General features: G+C 41.7%; 4 protein-coding genes across 4 annotated transcripts; 1 reads left to right on the plus strand and 3 right to left on the minus strand.

Annotated features, from left to right (window-relative positions):
- Nucleotides 1-314: 314 nt before the first annotated feature.
- LOC133652031 (uncharacterized) lies at nt 315-4,996 on the minus strand. The gene is made up of 2 exons (XM_062050352.1): nt 3,080-4,996; nt 315-1,109 (listed from the first exon to the last, which is right to left on the minus strand). The coding sequence occupies exons 1-2, from the start codon at nt 4,937-4,939 to the stop codon at nt 1,107-1,109; spliced, it is 1,863 nt and encodes a 620-aa protein (XP_061906336.1). The 5' UTR covers nt 4,940-4,996; the 3' UTR covers nt 315-1,106.
- Nucleotides 4,997-5,334: 338 nt separating this feature from the next.
- Nucleotides 5,335-8,085, minus strand: LOC133652058 (DNA-directed RNA polymerase II subunit RPB11-a). The gene is made up of 3 exons (XM_062050397.1): nt 7,842-8,085; nt 5,552-5,660; nt 5,335-5,490 (listed from the first exon to the last, which is right to left on the minus strand). Exons 1-3 carry the CDS (start codon nt 7,982-7,984, stop codon nt 5,389-5,391), a joined length of 354 nt encoding a protein of 117 aa, XP_061906381.1. The 5' UTR covers nt 7,985-8,085; the 3' UTR covers nt 5,335-5,388.
- Nucleotides 8,086-8,360: 275 nt separating this feature from the next.
- On the plus strand, nt 8,361-12,939 carry LOC133652051 (ubiquitin-conjugating enzyme E2 C-like). Its single transcript, XM_062050385.1, has 7 exons — nt 8,361-8,505; nt 9,265-9,382; nt 9,656-9,683; nt 12,216-12,302; nt 12,385-12,589; nt 12,663-12,722; nt 12,792-12,939. Exons 2-7 carry the CDS (start codon nt 9,282-9,284, stop codon nt 12,827-12,829), a joined length of 519 nt encoding a protein of 172 aa, XP_061906369.1. The 5' UTR covers nt 8,361-8,505; nt 9,265-9,281; the 3' UTR covers nt 12,830-12,939.
- A 3,812-nt stretch (nt 12,940-16,751) lies between these two features.
- Nucleotides 16,752-20,129, minus strand: LOC133664248 (regulator of G-protein signaling 9-binding protein-like). Its single transcript, XM_062068784.1, has 4 exons — nt 19,990-20,129; nt 19,633-19,852; nt 19,364-19,567; nt 16,752-19,232 (listed from the first exon to the last, which is right to left on the minus strand). The coding sequence occupies exons 1-4, from the start codon at nt 20,032-20,034 to the stop codon at nt 18,913-18,915; spliced, it is 789 nt and encodes a 262-aa protein (XP_061924768.1). The 5' UTR covers nt 20,035-20,129; the 3' UTR covers nt 16,752-18,912.
- Between the last annotated feature and the right edge of the window lie 1,588 nt (nt 20,130-21,717).

Consider the following 21,717-nt stretch of genomic DNA (forward strand, 5'->3'; position numbering starts at 1 on the left):
CGTTACAATGAATGGGTACGGACTCCCATCGAGTAATTTCTTTTTCAAATGATGGACTTAAATCTACACCTGCAGACCTACCAAAATGTACACTTATCAGTTTTAGAAATTATGTAGGTAATGAAAAAGACCAATTTCTTTGTAGTTTAACGCTGCTAAGCACATCGTTCGGGTTTCTGTACAGATCTGTATGGTTTCAAAATACTGTATTCTTAAAGAACGTTTATTTTGCACGTTATCTTTTACATGAACTTGGTGTTGATATAGACTTAGTAGACACAACGTATATTAAGTATATTGAGTTTTATTCAGACACTGAGGCAGCCAACATGTCAACATAGTTCCCTCCATTTTGTGCCATATCCCAGCAGCCCCCACTGCCCCGCCTCCAGCATGAATAGCCGTAAAGGGGAACATAAAACTGTCGTAAAGTGTTCATTGGAGAACAACACACGTTAACAATCTCCCTCTTCTTTCTTTAAAATAAGAAAAACAAAAGCCAAGTGCAACAAGGGAAAAGGCAATTGAAAAACATTCAAGAAAAATAACAAAATACAATCAGCATTCTCGCCTGTGTTTTTTTTTTTTTTTTTTTTTTTTTTTAAACAACAATTAGGGTGAATTCCAATTAGGGTGGATTCCACAGTCCTTCACATAGTGCTTTCAAGAGCACTAGGGATGATGCCCCCTTTTTCGTCAGACAGTCAGCTAGTTGGGCTTTTGTCACTGACCAGAGCACCTTTTTGATTGTTTTACTCTGAATGAGCTCCTTGATCCCGCTTATATCCAACCGAAGTCTCTTCTCTGTGACCTGTTTAGTGGACTTAAGGGCATCATAAAGAGAGTGATTGTCAGTCACACAGACCAACGTGGGAGCATTTAATTTGGTGGTCCCAGTAGTGAGCTCCGAAAAAAGAGTAGAAAGGAAAATAGCATTGTCTATTCCATCCGACATAGCGAGTGTCTCTCCCGCAAGGGTGCTCCGCACCACACGCCTGATCCTCTTAGATTGCCAACAGAGAGGAGAAAACTTCCCGTTTTCCCCCATGAGAGTGATCAATGTCCCTCCTTGAGTACCTCCATCAGGCAAGTTTCCCAGCGAGGCATCACTGAAAACAGTCAAGTTCAAAGCATCACTATTACCCAAATGTTGAAATTTCAGAGTAACCTTTCCTGCTTTAAGTTTACGAATCACCTTATTTGCATCATGAATGGACTGCACAGTAGCATTTTTCAGAATAGATGCCAAAATACAAGCGTCAAACATAACATCAGGTCTAGTTTGTTTTGCAACCCAAAGAATTTGTCCTATTTTTGATCTCAGCTGCTCTCTTTCCGTTTCACTAAGAGCTGAATCTCTCTGTATAGCACGTGCTGGCTGCATGTTTATGGGTTGCATGTTGTCAATATAGTCCTGCTGATTCATCTCAATTACACCATTTACAGTGGCAATGTCCATTCCTACATAGCAGAAATTATCATGTTCCTCACGTCCCACACGGAACGCACACTTCAGTCGAGGAATCACATCAGTTACAAAGTTTTGTGAACCTGCCCAGAGAAAATCATCCACATGACATGCAAGTACCCCTTTAACTTTGCATTGTTCATCCAACCAATAAAAGACTGCAGGATCCACTTGTGACACTTTACCACTTGTGCTCAGCATTATTTCTTTCACTCTATTATACCAATAAAGTGATGCATCAGCAAGACCATATACACATTTCTTAAGTTTCCATAGCACTCCTTTACTGTTTGCTTCTGGGGGGGGTTGAACATGAATGTCCCTTGATAACTCCATGCCTTGCAAAAAGGCAGATTTAATGTCCATAGAATGGACCTTCCACTGATTTTGGCTAATCACTGCTAGCAATAACCTCAGGGATTCAGAAGCACAGGTTGGTGAATCTTTTTGCAACTGTTGGATATTGAACTCTTCAAAACCCCTGGCTACAAGTCTAGCTTTAGGCACAATACCGTTCTCAGTTTCTTTTAGACTACAGACCCAACGGGTGGAAACACATCTTTGGCCTGTATCTTCAACTTCTTCAAAAACATTATTATTGTTCCAGTTTTCAATCTCTATTTGTTTAGCTTCATCAAATGATATGTCTTTTGTTATAAGTACATCAGCATCCATGACTTCTGAATCGGACTCAATGCTGAGACTATTCACACGTGACAGATCAACAGCTTCTTTTTGACCATGACTCCCATCATTTTCAATAAATTGCAGGTTATACCAATTTTTATACCCTCCTGTGGCTTTGCCTGCTCTACCTAGGACTTTTGCTTTACATAGAACACTTTCATCACTTTTCATAAAGGTTACAGTATGTCCCGCTTTTACCTTGACACTGGACACAGGAATAACAGGGTTATCATTATAGACATTGTGCTCCATTTGAGTTTGAATTACATCATTATGAGTCACTAACGAATGAGTTCCCTCTCCTGCATTGGACTCTCTGTCACTTTCCTGTTCGTTATCAGCATCTGTGTTTTGTGTACTGAATGAGCCACCTGTGGCTCTGTTCACTACATCTGTGTTTTCACTGTCTGCTGCTTGATTCTGTACAATTATCTCACTGTTTGTGTCATCGAGAACCTCACTTTGAGCAGTTGTGTGTAACTTATTAAGCCTCAAGTGATGTACTCTAACAAGGATACCACCATGTCTTACAAATACAACAGCCCCATCCTGACCAATAACTACCCCTGGTCCCTTCCACTCTGTACTGTCAGCTCGTTTGTAATAGACCTTGTCTCCTGTCTCATATTTTTCATCTGTGGATCTGAGCTGCTTACGTAACGCTCTCCTTATTCTCTCTGAACATTCAGCTTCAGTGAAAGCCTTCCTAGAAGCATGCAACACTGATATGTGTTGTCCTACCCTTGCACTAACAGTAGTGCCTTCGAGTGCAGGTAGTTTATCAATTAATACAGAGGGAAGGTTAGGGTTTTGACCAAATACCAGTTGATGTGGGCTATAACCATGAACACTGTGCATACAGTTCTTAGCCATAAGAGCCCAGTCTAGGGCAGTGTGCCAGTCACATCCATTTTCCCGTTTCACCTTCAGTAGGATGTCGGTGAGAGTCTGATTGTGTCTCTCCAACAGCCCGTTGCTCCAGGGACTGTATCCTGCTGTTGTCCTCGTCTCGATGTTGAAGTTTTCGGCCATGTCACGAAACTCTTCATTATTGAACTCTCCACCGTTGTCGCTGTACAAAATACGAGGAGGGCCGTGAACACTTATCCATGTGTGGATGAGGGCGTTGACCATTTCAGAGGCCTTCTTTGTCTTCACAATGCTTCCTGCACTGAACCGGGTGAATTGGTCGATCACATGTAGATACCACACTCCTGGCTCCAACTCATGCAGGTCCACCGCCACCGTCTCATTATATTCGGTAGCTAGAGGCAGACCAACAGCTGGCCTCGGCTTCGCTTTGCTGTATCTCTGACATATGTCACAATCATGCACTATTTGTTGCAAAATAGTGAGGCAGTCCTTGTCTTTATTACCCGAGCTTTGAATTAGCCTCTGCAGCCTGTCTGCAGATGCGTGGCCAAACTGTTTGTGTAGCTTGAGAAGGATTTTGCGCTTTTCGGCTGAAGACATGTTTTCTGTCACTGTCAGGACTTCATCTTCAGCTGTCGCTGCAAGTATCACGTCATCTTTCATTTGCTGTGTTGTGCTGTTTTTGTCTCTTATGTCCACACAGTAGTGTCCTGAGCTGGTGAACTCAAGAGGAATCTGCTGTTTAAACATCACTGCTCTGTCATTCTCCATATCTAAAACAGTTCCTGCCTTCTTCAGTGAGGACTTACTCAGCAGCAGTGGAATGTCAGCGTTGACCACTTCTGTCTCAATGTGACATTTTGTTTGTCCTATTTTGGCAGGTAGTTTCACTTTTCTGGTGGAATATACTAAGTTGCCATCTCCAAAACGAAATGGTCTTGAACTGGTGTTTTCTGTCCTCATCATTTTGTCTGTCTGCTCTTGACTGAGACAACTAACATAACTGTCAAGCCATTTCTCCCCACATACTGTACGAGTGCATGCCGTGTCTATGATGGCTGATCCCAGGGATTCAGTTATGAAAATCTCAGCGTCAGACATAGGGTCATTTGTCAACAACGTTATGTTAACTTCTTCTACATTTTCGTCTTCTGTTAGTCTTACTTGTTCGTTCTTCTTGTAAGGACAGTCCTTGGCCCAATGAAATGTGCTTTGACAAACGGCACATCTTGAACGCTTACCGAACTTATCCAATGGGTTGGTGCCCGGCAACGGTGTCCTTTCACTCTTCTGTTGAAACGTGTTCCGTCTTCCCTGTCCTTGTCGTTGTCGTTGTTCAGTGAAGAAAGCTGCATCTTGGTTTAGTTGAATCCCGTGCGACAAACCTGGCGCCGTTTTCGCTCCAAAAATCCGCTTGAGTGCCGACTTCATGGACGCAAACTTTAGGTCGGGGCACGCCGTTAGTGCAAGTTGTCTGTTTTTCTCATCGAGGCAGGCCGTGTCCAACAACTTGAAGGCTAACACAGCATCTGGAAGCGCCATGTCGTACTTTTTAATTCGGTTGTATCGCTGCTCAAAGTCAATTATGTAGTCTGCCATTGAAACGGAACTGTCTTTCATTAAACGATCAAACTGGTAATACGCTTCGTACGCGCGGTCCTTTTCTTCTTGCTGAAACACACCGTCCAGTTTTGCTAGTAATGTCGCCATACCAGTGTCTTTGTCCAAGTCGTCTGCTGGTATCTCCATAGCGATATCCTTGGCTCGTCCTTCCAGACCCAAAGCCACAGCAAGCGCCTGCTTCTTCTTGTCGAGTTCGGTAACTCGTGCCCATATGTTAACTTCATTTTTCCAACATTCATACGGCCTGGTTTCGTCAAACTTCGGCGGTACTCTGTAGTTCGCAGCCATCTTCAAACCATCCTCTGCTACCAATGTTGATATAGACTTAGTAGACACAACGTATATTAAGTATATTGAGTTTTATTCAGACACTGAGGCAGCCAACATGTCAACATAGTTCCCTCCATTTTGTGCCATATCCCAGCAGCCCCCACTGCCCCGCCTCCAGCATGAATAGCCGTAAAGGGGAACATAAAACTGTCGTAAAGTGTTCATTGGAGAACAACACACGTTAACACTTGGTACTGAAATAAAGATGACAAAAAAGAAAACCATGGTACGACCATAACTGCCGTAAAACAAGTAGACCGGAAGTGGCGTGGTCTTCCGGTACTGATCGGGTAGTGACAATGCTCAATGCTAAACAAAGTTGGCATCATACACATTTTGAAGGACATTAAAGACAATGTGAAAGTCTTTATTTACAATAAGAAAACATTGTAGGTGAAGGAGTGACGTCACTCAATGCCTTCTTGTTTGTCCTTGATGGCCACTCTGAAGCGCTCCTCCAGCAGGGACAACTCACTGATGAGGTCAGTGATGGCATTTGTGAAGGCTTCCTGTCAAAATAAAAAGTCTGATTGCAGCATGTTTGTGCGGGTGTGTGTGTTCCACTGTTACCTGTGGACTGTAGTCCGGTGTTGTCTGCACTCGGATGACAATCTTGTGTTCCAGAGGATGAGGAACTTTATAACCAGCAAAGAGAACCTGAGGATCTTTCAGCAGCTGTCTGTTCAAATCACACAGAAAATTATACAATTAGGGATGTAAACAATAGGAACAGTTCATATCAGTTATTAACGTGATAATGTGGAATGTGCTCAGAAAATACTTACACACACACTGAAATATTTTAACGAAGTGTTTTTTTTTTAAATACTAAAATAAACAATATACTTTCTTAGGAAAAGAAACATTTGCGCCGCGCGGTTTATGCAAGTTGGCTGGCATGCATGACGTTAGCGGTCTTAATCCCACCCGACGTCCCGACCCGCCATCAAAACGTTTGGGAAGATGGGAGCATGTGTAAGGAGGTTATGACACTTATCATTTTTCAACACAAGGGGTCTGGAAATTTTTGACCCTCGGTCCGTTCCGTAGTTTGGGGAAATGTGTAATGGCGTTCAGATACTGTTGAGCCACAGGCTCCAAAATGCTATCAGAACTGCACAAAGAAAGGGGGACCTGATGAAAATCTCAGATCCAAAGCCATGGCAAGTCGTTCTCTGGACAAGACAATTTTACCCTCAATCGCCGTGAGACAACATTATTGGAGCGAACGCTGCTGGTGCACATTGCTGCTTGGAGTGAGGAGAAGCTTCACGTCCGTGTTTAGATTACAGTTAAGTGCATTAATAACATGAACAAATGTATATTGATACTCAAACTGCTTTAGAAGGATGAAATACAAGCTGAGCAGAAACAAAGGCGGTAGAGAAGAAATCTAAAGTCACTTATGTGAGATTTTCTTCAAAACTTGTCAAGTCTTTTCTCATACCAATCACACACGCCCGGTTGGCGGCCTCACAATAATAGTGCTACGCTTCACACCCGGTCCAACCGACAAAACAACGAAAAATCGTCTTACAATACGATCATGCTGTTTATAAATGTCATACATTTTTGACTTTTGTCGAGGCTGGAACTAAATTATTCATGTTTAGATTGATTCTTATGGGAAACCCTGTTTCACTATACAAAGTCTTGGGTTGGCGAACCATGATGAAGAACCAATTAAGTTCGTAAATCGAGGTTACACTGTTGTATAACATTCATTGACCATCACACTAATAAAAAGTTCAAGTTAAATTACCACTGATAGTCACACACACACACACTAGGTGTGGTGGAATTACCCTCTGCATTTGACCCATCCCCGTGTTCCACCCCCTGGGAGGTGAGGGGAGCAGTGAGCAGCAGCGGTGGCCGCGCTCGAGAATCATTTTGGTGATTTAACCCCCAATTCCAACCCTTGAGGTTGAGTGCCAAGCAGTGAGGTAATGGGTCCCATTTTTAAAGTCTTTGGTATGACTCGGCCGGGTTTTGAACTCACGACCTACCGATCTCAGGGCGGACACTAACCACAAGGCCACTGAGCAGGCAATTAAGTTATAGCGTATTCATTTTTCCCAACACATTCCCTTCTTTCAAACAGCAAGTGAACTTAATGTAAACATGTACAAGTTATGGTGTGAATTAACTATCAGTAAAAGGCATGGATAAGAGGTAGTGTTAAATATAAGCTTTACTTCTGCCTACTGCTTTTCAGATATGTTGAAATGTGGCAATCAAACCACATAATGATAATGCTTCTTCATGTATATCGTTAAACAGCTGAGATAGGCTACCGCACCCCCAGCGACCCCGAAAGGGACAAGCGGTAGACAATGGATGGATTGATGTCTGAAGCCTCCTCAGTGTCGGTAGGTAGGTTGTGAGTTCAAACCCCGGCCGAGTCATACCAAAGACTATGAAAATGGGACCCATTACTTCCCTGCTTGGCACTCAGCATCAAGGGTTGGAATTGGGGGTTAAATCACCAAAATGATTCCCGAGCGCGGCCACCACTGCTTTTGCTCACTGCTCCCCTCACCTCCCAGGGGGTGGAACAAGGGGATGGGTCAAATGCAGAGGGTAACTTCACCACACCTAGTGTGTGTGTGACTATCAGTGGTACTTTTACTTTAAATCACCAAAATAATTCCAGAGCGCGGCCACCGCTGCTGCTCACTGCTTCCCTCACCTCCCGGGGGGGTTGAACAAGGCGGTGGGTCAAATGCAGATAGTAATTTCACCACACCTAGCGTGTGTGTGTGTGACTATCAGTGGTACTTTAAATTTAACTGAAACAAATGAATCATAACCCTGACGACCAGATGGTAGTTATCTTGTTAGGTTAGCCTCTACTTACGCGCGGATGATGTTGCCCAATGTGTGGTCCTCCTTGTTCAGCGTGAATAGACACGAGTTGGGGACTTTGGTGTCTTTTGTGATTGTGATCTTCTTCTCCCCCTCAAACAACAGAAATGACTCAAAAGCTGGAGGAGCATTCATCTTTGTGGAGCGTGCTGGACACAACAAACCGAAGAGGAAGCGCGCCGACTACTACCGGTCATCTTTATTTCCGCCTCGCGTCCTCGTCGTCATCGCATGCGTGATTAGCGCCGTGCTGCGGGTCGGGGCGGTAGTGCATCAAACATGATCTTCGCTAGAATGGAAATATTTAAACATGTTTGTCGTTTTTCTACGGGTTTCACTTTTTCAGTCCGAAACAATGGTCCATTTTGAAGAATTACGAATATATTGGTCCTGGACAGAAAAGTAATTACGTCATAACATCGAAGCGTTCGGGGTTTTGTTACCCTAGTTCCGGGATAATGCTCCAGTCCAATCACAACACACGGCCCTCGTTAAAGAGGCTTGTTATTGGCTATCAGCGAAGGTTTGTATTTAAAAGTCAGTCGCTGATTGGCTCAAATTTTGAGTATCGGTCCGTTTAAACTGGGGGCGGCAGTAGGCTGATTTCAAATCAAGGACATAACATATTTTTCTTGTCTTATCTTTTGTGTCAGAGGGTGAGTATAGCAACACATTTTATTCGGTCTAAACGTACATTGCGTCTACTTTACCCGACACCAGGAGCTTTTAATGTTTTTTTATGTATTGCGGCATTCTTGCCAGAACCAACACGCTAATACTTGTTAGCCGCCAGAGCTAAAGGAGTAACAACACGATGGAATGTCAAATTATTGAGGATTTGATCCTACAAATATCAGATTAAACTTTGAAGTAATGGTCTGTAAGTTATTAATGTGTGTAGAGTTGTTTAGTGTAACATTCACAGTCAGTAGTGATTGAATTTCCGCTACTAAAATGGCTCTTTTAGATTTTGTGTTGCATAAACTGATTGATTACCAAAATACGTGTAAAGTAATTTTATGAAGTACAAATATGACGTTTTTTATTGTTGTATTAATGTGCTCAACATAGAGCAGACTGCTACAAAATATATAAAATAAAACTAAAAAACATCAACAAAGACCCATCTCATGCAAAAGGATGTTATTGTGTGTGCTTGTACATTTCCCTCTATTTACAGGGAAACTGATTTTGTTTCCTGCAAATTTGTGTAGCAACCTGATCATGTGCGGCTTTAACAAAAAAAACAGACATGAAAAGAAGAAAAAAATGACCTATTCACTTTAAAGAGCGCGCTACTGTCTTTCACTTCAAAGAAATAACCATAACAACCCATCACTACCAGCCAGTATTAGTACAGTACAAGTACTGTAGTGAAACGGTCTCTAACGACACCGGTTTTCTTTATTACAAAGGCCTACTTGGAACAGTGATGGCATCCCAGAATGTGGACCCGGCCGCTGGAGCATCTGCGGCGGCGCTGAAGGGAAGCGAGGGCGGCATCACCCTCGCCAAAGGCTCGGTGACAAAACGGTGAGAAGCAAAACATGGACACAGTTGGTGGCCAAGTCTGTTTTAGTCATCGAAGATGCACCCTGTGATGTCAAGAGTCCCCTCATGTCCGTCCCTGCCAGTTCAGAGGTCGTAGGTCATGTGTCATTATTAACACTCTCCTGTTTGAGGGGGAGCCCATTTTATGTGTTTTTATTAGGGAAGGAACATATTGAGGTTAATAGTAATACTCTCTTTAACATCTGGACTGATTGTTGTGTATTTCATTTTAAAATGTGTTTTTGTTGTGTGCAGGCTGCAAAAGGAGCTGATGACTCTGATGGTGAGCGATTTTGATTGCATCTTTATCAAAAGGATATAATGTTCTTAAGCTAACCATTCCATTCTGTGTTTACTTATTGTGCTTGAAAGGATCCACACCAAAGTTTAGAACATGTAACAATATATATTGCGGTTTCAAAATCTTCTCAATAATGCTGCGACGCGTTACGATATCAAGCGAAAACTTGGTGAGTAGTCTGTTTCCTGGCACTTTTGGTTTGGCAAGTTTGAAAAAATCAATTTCATCGCCCAGAATACTCTGCACAGCATGGGACTGCAATGTGGGGGGGGTTGAGTGCCATAAAGGAGGGTGAAAGAAGAAGCAGGGGATGAATTGTATACCACTTTGTAGTACAGTACATAAGAAAGAATTGTTTCTTTTCAAAATCCTAATAATAACTGTTGCCAACAAACAAACCCTGGCAAAAACATAACCTCTCTGTCTCGAGCATTCCAATCCAAAACTGACTCGGTGAAGGTGCACCGTGCCAAGGGAAAGTATTTGCTGCACACCGAAGCTACTAGGAACGTAACAAAATCTCATATTATTATCACGGTATTAAGGCCACGGTACGATGTTATTGTGGCATATGTTTACGCCCCCACTTCCCCACTTAAATAAAAAAAAAACACTCACAAATAAATGACTTAAACATTCCATAATATGTAAAACGAAGTGGCAGGAATGTTTAGAGTAATTGAGCACAAACATAATGCTAAAATGTTCTAATCATTTAGTACTACAAACAAGTATTTTTAGTGCACAGTATTGTGCGGTACCATCCTCTGTGTCTCTCAATTTTTACTTTCCGAGAAGTTAGTCTCAATGGACTTTTTTTTTAAACGGTTTTGAAAATCAAGCAATCGATCAATCAAAGTTTATTTATATATCCCTTAATCACAAGTGTCTCAAAGGGCTGCACAAGCCACAACGACATCCTCAGCTCAGATCCCACATCAGGTCAAGAAGAAACTCAAACCCAGTGGGATACATTGAGAGACCTTGGAGGGTACCGCAGATGTGGGGACCCCGGCCCTGGTCGACCGGTGCAATGGACGTCAAGTGGATCTAGTTAAAAGTGTGAGAGTCCAGTCCATAGTGGGGCCAGCAGGGGATCGTCTTGAGTGGAGACAAGTCAGCAGCGCATAGACGTCCCCAACTGATGCACAGAGGAGTAGTCCATCCCGGGTCCCAACGTTGAAGAGCTAGCGCCTCATATGTGGTCACCTGATAACCTCTCCACGCAGAAGAGGAGGGCAGCTCAGAAAAGAGACGGCAGATCAACTGGTCTAAAAGGGGGTCTATTTAAAGGCTAGAGTATACAAATGTGTTTTAAGATGGGACTTAATTAAATGCTTCTACTGAGGTAGCATCTCTAACTGTTACCGGGAGGGCATTCCAGAGTACTGGAGCCCAAATAGAAAACGCTTTATAGCCCGCAGACTTTTTTGGGGGGCTCTGGGAATCACTAATAAGCCGGAGTTCTAAGAATGCAGATTTCTGGCCAGGACATATGGTACAATACAATCAGCAAGATAGGATGGAGCTAGACCGTTTAGTATTTTATACATAAGTAGTAAAACCTTAGTCACATCTTAAGTGCACAGGAGGCCAGTGCAGGTGAGCCAGTATAGGCGTAATATGATCAAACTTTCTTGTTCTTGTCAAAAGTCTAGCAGCCACATTTTGTACCAACTGCAATCTTTTAATGCTAGACATAGGGAGGCCCGAAAATACATAATGGAAAATACAGTTTCTCTGAAAAGTTAACTCACATTTGAACTTTTAATAATGTAAATGCCTCACAAATTGTCGTCTAATTTTGCTGGCTTCATCTTTTCTGGGTGATGGTAGCTTATTAAGTAGCTTCGGTGTGCAACAAGTGCTTTTGACTTGGAACACTTGACGAACACAGCGCGCTTTATTACCGCCGCCACAGAGGTTAGGTTTTCGCCAGGGTTTGTTTCTTTGTCAGCAACATAACTTAAAAAGTTATGAATGGATTTTGAAAAAAACAATTCCTCTTATCCACTATGAAGTAGAACACACTTCACTTCCTACTTTCTCCTTCGCCCTACGTCTCAGGCCCCCCCCCCCTCGTTGCGGACCGCTGTAGTGCACAATCTCTTGGATTCTGAGAGATGTATGTTATTTTCAGAACCGTCAAAGTAAAAGAGCCAGAAAAAAACTACACACCAAGTTTTGGTGTGATGCGTCACGGCATTAAAAATATTTTGAAATACCACAGTAAAATCGTCCCGTGGCCTTAATACCGTGATAATATCATACTGTGAGATTTTGATATCGTTACATCCCGAGTAACAAGCGTTATTACACAGACTGTAGTTACTAAGGGTGGACTGAGCTACAGTATTTGAATATTCATACCAAAGGTAGTAACATGTCCAAATACTGAATACAGTTGCCAAGTAAAGTTAAACAATTAGTTTTTGTTAGTGTATAGTGCAAGAAGACATTTTAATGACTATGTCGCTATTTGTAATTGTGAAGTCACCTGTGCTAATAATGCAGATGGCTGGTGATAAGGGGATCACGGCGTTTCCCGAATCGGAAAACCTCTTCAAATGGATCGCAACTATCAACGGCGCTGAGGGGACGGTACGAGACCTCTTTCTGGATTGCCTCTGTGTCCGTCAGGAGAAGCTGTCTACGCTCACGCTTGTGTGTGCGTGTGTCTCAGGTGTACGAGGGTCTGTGGTACAAGTTGTCTCTGGAGTTCCCAGCCGGCTATCCCTACCAGGCTCCTCAAGTCCGCTTCTTGTCTACGTGTTTTCACCCCAACGTAAACGAGCAGGGCTACATCTGCCTGGACATCCTTAAGGACAAATGGTCGGCGCTCCTGGACGTCCGCTCAGTCCTGCTGTCCATCCAGAGCTTGCTCGGAGGTACCCGCTCGCTGAACAAGTTCCCAACGCTTTGTTTGGTCGGCCTGATGCAAGTTTTGTTTGGTCCTTTCAGAACCCAACACAGAAAGTCCGTTGAACACGACTGCTGCTGAGCTTTGGTCAAATCAAGAAGGTGAGAATCTGTTAGAAGATGCTGATGGGAGTTGTGCCTCTTAACATCTTTTTCATATTTATTTTCCAGCCTACAAAGCTCATTTACGCTCAACCTTCCAGAAGTGAACTTGCCCCACTTTTTTTATTATTTGTATGTCTTCTGTTTGTACAATATATTTGTTTGTTTGTTTGCCTTTGCCGTTTCAATAAAGTTCCTAATTCAAAAACACACAAAATCACATGCCTTGTTGTACCATAAGAGTTCAAACACTGTCATTCAAGAGAACTAAAAGGGCACCTTCAGTTCAGTTTCAGTTTATTTCGAACTTGCATACAGTACAATGTAATTCATCACATATTTCCAGTTGTCTCATTACAGCACGTCCGAAAAGGAGTAGGAAGAAGCTGAGCTTACTTAATCCTACTCCTTTACATACCATAGCAATTTTATCCTATTTTCTTGTTCTCTGTAACATAAGAGTGAACAAATAAATAATATACCATAGTAAGTAAACAAATATTAAATGCATAAATTATCTTAGTCCAAATAATAAAAAAAAGGGTTCAAGATGTTCATAATTCTTGTTCTGTGTACTTTGTGAACACTTGTAGTTTGGACAGTCTCTTAAACTGAATCATATTGCTGCTTTGATTTCTTTGGTTAATCCATTCCATAATTCCACATACTGATATGCTAAAGGTTTTAAGTGTTGTACGTGCATACAAATATTTTAAATTAGATTTTCCTCTAAGATTATATTTCTCTTTTGTTGAGAAGAATTGTTGTACATTCTTGGGTAGCAGGTTATAGTTTGCTTTGTACATAATTTTAGCTGTTTGCAAATGCACCAAATCGTTGAGTTTCAATATTTGTGATTTAATAAATAAAGGGTTTGTATGTTCTATATCCAACATTATGTGTTATTCTCATTGATCTTTTTTGCAACACCGTTAGTGAATGAAGCGCACATTTGTAGTTATTTCCCCATATTTCTACACAAAAACTCTGATATGGTAACACTAGTGAGCACTAAAGAATATGAAAGGATTTTTGGTCCAGAACATGTTTTGCTTTGTTCATTATTGACGTGTGTCTTGCTACTTTATGTTGTATATTTTTTACATGAGATTTCCAATTGATTTTATCATCAACCTTGGAGTTTTACCAACAGCCTCTCATTTGCTTCAAGTGATTCCAGAGGTAATACAGTACTGACTGTTACTTTAGAGCGGGGGTCGGCAACCTGCGGTTCTAGCGCCGTCCTAGTGGCTCCCTGGAGCTTTTTCCAAAATTCATGAAAAAGGAAAAAGATGGGGTGGGATATATATCCATCCATTTTCTACCGCTTGTCCCTTTTGGGGTTGCGGGGTGTGCTATTTAAAAATAAAAAAAAGATTTCTGTAGAACAAACATGACACAAACCTTCCTAATTGCTAGAAAGCCCACTTTTTAATGTTTATGCTTCACTGATGAGAGTATTTGGCGAGGGCCGTTTTGTCCTATTTTCGGCGGCCTGTGAACGCACCATAGTTGAGTGGCCTGTGACGCTGCAGTTTGTTTACATCAGGGGTGTCCGTTAGAATGATGGCGAGCTACCGGGCGATTGGGGAGGAGTAGACTTAAAAATCACTGATCATTAATCTACACGACGTCACTCGGTTGACATTCAAGAGAGAATCTTATGAGGTGACGCTGGCTGCTGTGAGCTTAGTATGAAGAAGAAAAAAAACGACCGTCAGGAAGGAAAGAGGCACTCTTTATTTCAACAGACTCTCTCCGTACTGACCGCGCAGTCCCTGTTTTCACAATAAAAGTGCTGCTCCATCCTGCATGCGTTAAAAAAAAAAAAGGCTCAGTAAACTAGCTCATACAAGCTAGCGAGCTACGGAGTTAACCCCAATGTACCGCTGGTAAAGTGTATAAAAACGAGTATGGCAGTTGGACAGATAAAAAGCTAAAATCAATCACTTTCATGTGGTGTTGGAAATATGACTTTTTCCCCCCTCCACAATTCAAAGTTGTGTATCTTAACAACTACTGTGAATCCTGTCTGATTCCAATCAATGCAAGTCATCAGAATAAGGTAATACACCAATTTATATTCTTGTCTTCATGAAAGAAGGGAATATGCACGTGTTAAACATGTTTGTATTTTTATCAAACACCTTTAACATGTGAACAAAAACATCTATATATATACTGTATATATGTGTATATATATATATATTTTCTATATATATATATATATACATACATGTGTATACATACATATACAGTATATGTACATATATACACGTATATGTACATATATATACGTATACATATATGTACATACACATATATGTATGTATATGTATATTTACATATATATGTATGTATATACACATATACTGTATGTATGTATATATATATATATATATACTGTATATGTATATACATATACAGTATATACAGGTATCTCATTTTGTCCACCAAAAGTTTAATTTCTCAACGAGCTATTGCAAGGAATTTAGGGATTTCACCATCTAATATCATCAAAAGGTTCAGAGAATCTGGAGAAATCACTGAACGTAAGCAATGATATTACGGACCTTCAATCCCTCGGGCGGTACTGCATTAAAAAGTGACATCAGTGTGTAAAGGATATCACCACATGGGCTCAAGAACACTTCAGAAAACCACTGTCAGTAACTAAAGTTTGTCGCTAGATCTGTAAGTGCAAGTTATAACTCTTACTATGCAAAGCAAAAGCCATTTATCAACAACACCCAGAAACGCCGCCGGCTTCGCTGGGCCCGAGCTCATCTAAGATGGACTGATGCAAAGTGTAAAAAATGTTTTGTGGTCTGATGAGTCCATATTTCAAATTGTTTTTGGAAACTGTGGACATCGCGTCCTCCGGAACAAAGAGGAAAAGAACCATCCGGATTCTTATAGGCGCAAGGTTCAAAAGCCAGCATCTGTGATGGTATGGGGGTGTATTAGTGCCCAAGACATGGGTAACTTACACATCTGTGAAGGCACCATTAATGCTGAAAGGTACATACAGGTTTTGGAGCAACATATGTTGCCATCCAAGCAACGTTATCATGGACGCCCCTGCTTATTTCAGCCAGACAATGCAAAGCCATGTGTTACAACAGCGTGGCTTCATAGTAAAAAAGTGCGGGTACTAGACTGGCCTGCCTGTAGTCCAGACCTGTCTCCCATTGAAAATGTGTGGCGCTTTATGAAGCCTAAAATACCACAACTGTTGAACAACTTAAGCTGTAAATCAAGCAAGAATGGGAAAAATTCCACCTGAAAAGCTTCAAAAATTGGTCTCCTCAGTTCCCAAATTTTTTACTGAGTGTTGTTAAAAGGAAAGGCCATGTAACACAGTTGTAAAAATGCCCCTGTGCCAACTTTTTTGCAATGTGTTGCTGCCATTAAATTCAAAGTTAATGATTATTTGCAAAAAAAAATGTCGTTTCTCAGTTCGAACATTAAATATCTTGTCTTTGCAGTCTATTCAATTGAATATAAGTTGAACATTATTTGCAAATCATTGTGTTCTGTTTTCATATACCATTTACACAACGTGCCAACTTCACTGGTTTTGGGTTTTGTATTACTGTGTTTAAGTGTGGTCGTATGACTGCTAAGCTCTGTTTGGTTGGTTAGAAAGCAGTCGAAGGTCACTGATGCTTAAGTTAGATTGGTGAAACCAATTCGCGAATGTTTTTGCAAGCAGTGGTCATTAGGTTATAAATACATATGATGATATGAATAAGTAGCGATCAGGTTGAAACTCAGACCATGTCCACATGAACATGTATCATTTCAAAAACGCATATCCAGTGTTAAAACGATCTCCATCCACTCAGATGTATTTTTCAAAACTGTCTCTGTTTACATACGAACGCACACACCTGTTGTCATGCACATTTTGTCCAATCATAATCTGGAAAAGCAACCACAGCTGACTTGGCACTACAACCTCTGTTATGTTTATTTTGATATACTGTACCAGACATACAATATATCTTTACTGCACTTACACGTAGCCCTGGGAACATTATGAACACTTGTGGAATTACAACATGTTTTATCAGAAACATTGTGATAAATTAAATGTGATAAATTAATGTTGAGGGAGTGGAAATAGCAGCATGTTTGCATTCAAACACACAGTCAGTGTTGCCAACTCCTCATAAGGAAAGTAGTTATAGAGGGACTCTTTTTTTTTTTACATTTCCCACAATGCATCGCCGATATCCATATTGAAGGGCGGAAGTTAGTGAAACGCTAATTGTCGCCAATAATTTATCCAAAAATATTCATATTCATAAGGCCGACGACGTGTGCCATTGTCAACTGCCACAATCAAGGTTGGAGAGATATTCCTAGCTTGTATAGAATTTCTAAGCGTGTTTCTGGACACACGGCAAAAAAAAAAATAAGTTAACGGCGAAGGCGAGCATGGATTGTTACAATCAACCGAGATGTGACGTGCTGACGACCTCGTGTTTGTTCGGATCATTTCCGATAAAACATTTTTGAGGTAAAAAAGAATCTAAAATAAATAACAGCCCCACACAGACCACAACAAGGTACTTCGTCTTCCAGCCGACTTTGGAAAGTGAACGCTTTCTTTTCATCATCTTTTTTAATGCAGGACTTTACTGCAGGTAAAGACAAAGATGATGATGATGATTATTATTGTTATATGATATACAAACCCCAAAAGCAGTGAGGTTGGCACGTTGTGTAAACCTGAAATAAAAACAGAATACAATGATTTGCACATCCTTTTCAACCTATATTCAATTGAATAGATTGCAAAGACAAGATATTTAACTTTGGAACTGGAAAACTTTGTTATTTTTTGCAAATATTAGCTCATTTGGAATTTAATGCCTGCAACATGTTTCAAAAAAGCTGGCACAAGTGGCAGAAAAGACTGAGAAAGTTGAGGAATGCTCATCAAACACTTATTTGGAACATCACACAGGTGAACAGGCTAATTGGGAACAGGTGGGTGCCATGATTGGGTACAAAAGCAGCTTCCGTGATATGCTCAGTCATTCACAAACAAGGATGGGGCGAGGGTCACCACTTTGTGAACAAATGCGTGACCAAATTGTCAAACAGTTTAAGAACAACATTTCTCAACGAGTTATCATCAAAAGGTTCAGAGAATCTGGAGAAATCACTGCAGGTAAATGATGATATTACAGACCTTCGATCCCTCAGGCGGTACTGCATCAAAAAGCGACATCAGTGTGTAAAGGATATCACCACATGGGCTCAGGAACACTTCAGAAAACCACTGTTAGTAACTACAGTTGGTCTAGTTTATTCTTGCCATTTATCAACAACACCCAGAAACTTTGCTGGGCCCGAGCTCATCTAAGATGGACTGATGCAAAGTGGTCTGACGAGTCCACATTTCAAATTGTTTTTGGAAACTGTGGACGTCGTGTCCTCGTGACCAAAGAGGAAAAGAACCATCCCGATTGTTCTAGGCGCAAGGTTGAAAAGCCAGCATCTGTGATGGTATGGGGGTGTATTAGTGCCCAAGGCATGGTTAACTTACACATCTGTGAAGGCACCATTAATGCTGAAAGGTACATACAGGTTTTGGAGCAACATATGTTGCCATCCAAGCAACGTTATCATGGACGCCCCTGCTTATTTCAACAAGACAATGCCAAGCCACGTGTTACAACAGCGTGGCTTCATAGTAAAAGAGTGTGGGTACTAGACTGGCCTGCCTGTAGTCCAGACCTGTCTCCCGTTAAAAATGTGTGGCGCATTATGAAGCCTAAAATACCACAACGGAGACCCCCGGACTGTTGAACAACTTAAGCTGTACATCAAGCAAGAATGGGAAAAAATTCCACCTGAAAAGCTTCAAAAATTGGTCTCCTTAGTTCCCAAAAGTTTACTGAGTGTTGTTAAAAGGAAAGGCCATGTAACACAGTGGTAAAAATGCCCCTGTGCCAACTTTTTTGCAATGTGTTGCTGCCATTCAATTTTAAGTTAAAGATTATTTGCAAAAAAAAATGTTGTTTTTCAGTTGGAACATTAAATATCTTGTCCTTGCAGTCTATTCAATTGAATATAAGTTGAAAAGGATTGGCAAATCATTGTATTCTGTTTTCATTTATGAATTACAATACGTGCCAACTTCACTGGTTTTGGGTTTTGTATATTATTATGCCTCTTAGCCAACACAGCTCAGTCCAAAGCACGGCGGCTGACAGCAGCCAGCCATCTTGTCGCTGGGGACCACCTCAACCTTCATCAGGTCCTCCAAGCTGTCGTCGGGCTCAACGGGTTCCTCTCCACCTTCCACCCACGCCGGCTGGGTGGCCTCCACGGACCAGAACAGCACCGGCACCTTCAGCTGCATGTCGCTCAGCATCACCTCCAAGCCGTCAATGTGCTGATCCAAACCAGGACTTGGCTCCTCCTCCAAGCTGGGCCAGGGGGTCTGGACGGAGGCCGCCCGGGCCGCCACTCCCACCACGCCGTCAAAACATCCTGCAAGGTAAAGACACACACTAACACTCTTGTCACAACATGGACAGAACTTGAGTGAGGAGCTGGATAAGATTGTGGGCGGGGCAAGAGACACAGACTGCCAATCACAGCAGACATGGGTGAAAGCTTACCTGTTTTGACCAATGAGCGCCTGTCGTTGCGCTGTGTCAGCGGGAAGTGTCCAATCAAGAAGCTGGCCTTGCGTAGGTCGGACAGGAAGTTCTCTAGTGCGGACAGGAAGTGAACCCACAGCCGCTCCAATGCCTGCCTGTCCTCTGGCCCGGGGCGGGCAGAGTCATCTTCTGAAAGAAGCGCCGTGAGACGTCGGGAAAGCCCTGCAAAGAGCGAAGACATCAGTAGCTGTTGGTGAGCTCTTTGCTCGCTCATGTTTTGCTGTTACCTCTGCACATTCCGTGTGTGAGACACCTCGTCTCGCCCAGCTCCTCTCGCAGGAAGCTGCAGTCGGCCGAGCTGCCCAGCGACGCCACCAGTTGCTGGAAGCAGGAGGTCGCCTTGACCAGCGCATCCTGAGCGCGCTCGCACTCCCCGCGGTGACGCCGCCGCGCCGCCGCCATCTGGTCCAAGGAACGCCGCCACTGACTCATGACGTCTTCGGCCACCTGCTCGCAGGGTTATAAGGTCAGTCATCAGATGAACCTCGGTGGAGCCTGAACATCTTCTACACACCATCAGAATTTGGCGCGCCATGTCTCTTCTAACAAGCGAGCGTAGGAAGTATGAAATAAATAAGTTGTACCTGCGGGCGACGTCTCCAGGCAGCTTCTTGTTCTTCTGGTGTCATGGCGGATGTGCAGCATCAGGTTTCTGTCAACTTCTTTCGTCTCATCCCTGGGGGCCACCATTTCTTTTAATTAGCAGATGAGCCCAGCTGAGCTCCCCCCCGCCTCCCCCCCTTCACCTGACATGTTTACCCTGAGCTCCGCCTTGCAGGCTAAGCAGTCATTAACACATGCTATTTGAGTCAGTAGTGAGCATGTCGACGTATCAATAACAAAGTGAGTATTGGATCGATACTAGCGTGATGAGATTGGTACTTAAATGACTCCAATTTTCCTCACAGAGTTCATGCGAGGGCAACACACCTTTCTCTCTCTCTCTCTGCTCACTCAGGGACACCTACCCCTCCCTCAAATATTCAGCCAGTTGAAAAAAATCCCAAATGTTTTACTGGAACACAAAAATATCCACTTATACCTTTAACCTGAAATATGAATATGGCTGAATAAAATAACCTAACCTTTTTTGCACCAGGGACCGGTTTAGGCATTATATTTATGGACCAGCCTTCCACGTATGGCAGATAAATATAGTCATGTTAAGACAGAAAAAAAACTCACCAAAACGTTGACTTAGTGCAGGGGTGTCCAAAGTGCGGCCCGGGGGCCATTTGCGGCCCGCAGCTAATTGTTTACTGGCCCGCCACACATTCTGGAAATGCCATTGCAAAAAATAAAAATGAACATTAAAAAAAAGTGGAATGAGGTGAAATCTAACAAGAAAAAGTTGCAATGTTGACACAAAGCTGCCATGCAGGCTGTTTTTTTTTCTTTTGTCTTTCTTTCTTTTTCTTTTTTTGCCACTGCTCAAAAAAAATAATAATGACAAAAAATCCATGTTATAATTAATTATTTTCAAAGCTCCAATTAGTTCAAATATTTCACTTTAAAATGTTTTATGTGGTAAATATTGCATATATTGTGTAGTTGCCATATAAAAACAAAGTTTTCTTTGACAAAAGAGCATAAAACAAACAAAATAATAGTTATAACGTAAAATCGACAGATATAACTGAAGTTGATCTCGTAACTTAAGTGTTGAAAGTTAAAAAAAAAAGAAAAAAGTATCACTTTATGAGTGGGGCACCTTTTGGATCCCAAATATATTTAGTGGTATTTTATTTATGTTTTCACTGATTACTCAAAAATATTAAAGAATTAAAATCAATGGTGTCCTGCATTATTGATATTTTAGGGCTCTAATTACTAAATACTGCATATTTCAGTTTTACTATAAAAAAAACTAAGTTGTTTTTGACAGAAAAGCCATAAAACCTTTTTTTTTAAAAAAGTTGATATAGAGATTTACTGTAAGCGTTAAATAAAAAATAATAATACAAATTAGACTTATTTTTAACATTTTAATAACTGAGACACTTTATGGTCCCCGGGACCCCTAAAGGTAAAATAAAATAAAAAAAATCCATATATTTTGTTATGGTTTGAAAATGAAAAATATCAAAATGGCCCCCACATGCTTTAATTTTTCCGTTTGCGGCCCTCAGTGGAAAAACTTTGGACACCCCTGACTTAGTGGGAGGCCCTGGCCTTTTCCCTTTGCAAAAAATGTCTCCATAAACTTTTGTTTTTTACTCATTTTTGCTTTCTCACCGGCACTCATCGAGGGTGGACGCTCCCCTTTCCTCTCCCTTATCTCTCCTGCTTGCTTCTTTGTTTTGCCTTGTCTC

Source organism: Entelurus aequoreus, linkage group LG01 (assembly GCF_033978785.1).
Source record: "Entelurus aequoreus isolate RoL-2023_Sb linkage group LG01, RoL_Eaeq_v1.1, whole genome shotgun sequence".
NCBI lineage: Eukaryota > Metazoa > Chordata > Actinopteri > Syngnathiformes > Syngnathidae > Entelurus > Entelurus aequoreus.

What these genes read in the sequence shown, in the direction of transcription:
- LOC133652058 (XM_062050397.1), bottom strand. Translation starts at nt 7,984, where the DNA reads ATGAATGCTCCTCCAGCTTTTGAGTCATTTCTGTTGTTTGAGGGGGAG. An exon ending in TTGGGCAACATCATCCGCGC is followed by an intron (nt 5,661 to 7,841) that starts GTAAGTAGAGGC and finishes TGATTTGAACAG; the next exon opens with ACAGCTGCTGAAAGATCCTC. An exon ending in CACCGGACTACAGTCCACAG is followed by an intron (nt 5,491 to 5,551) that starts GTAACAGTGGAA and finishes TTATTTTGACAG; the next exon opens with GAAGCCTTCACAAATGCCAT.
- LOC133652051 (XM_062050385.1), top strand. Translation starts at nt 9,282, where the DNA reads ATGGCATCCCAGAATGTGGACCCGGCCGCTGGAGCATCTGCGGCGGCG. An exon ending in AAAGGCTCGGTGACAAAACG is followed by an intron (nt 9,383 to 9,655) that starts GTGAGAAGCAAA and finishes TGTTGTGTGCAG; the next exon opens with GCTGCAAAAGGAGCTGATGA. An exon ending in AGGAGCTGATGACTCTGATG is followed by an intron (nt 9,684 to 12,215) that starts GTGAGCGATTTT and finishes CTAATAATGCAG; the next exon opens with ATGGCTGGTGATAAGGGGAT.
- LOC133652031 (XM_062050352.1), bottom strand. Translation starts at nt 4,939, where the DNA reads ATGGCTGCGAACTACAGAGTACCGCCGAAGTTTGACGAAACCAGGCCG.
- LOC133664248 (XM_062068784.1), bottom strand. Translation starts at nt 20,034, where the DNA reads ATGACACCAGAAGAACAAGAAGCTGCCTGGAGACGTCGCCCGCAG. An exon ending in CCTGGAGACGTCGCCCGCAG is followed by an intron (nt 19,853 to 19,989) that starts GTACAACTTATT and finishes CCCTGCGAGCAG; the next exon opens with GTGGCCGAAGACGTCATGAG. An exon ending in CACACACGGAATGTGCAGAG is followed by an intron (nt 19,568 to 19,632) that starts GTAACAGCAAAA and finishes CGCTCTTTGCAG; the next exon opens with GGCTTTCCCGACGTCTCACG.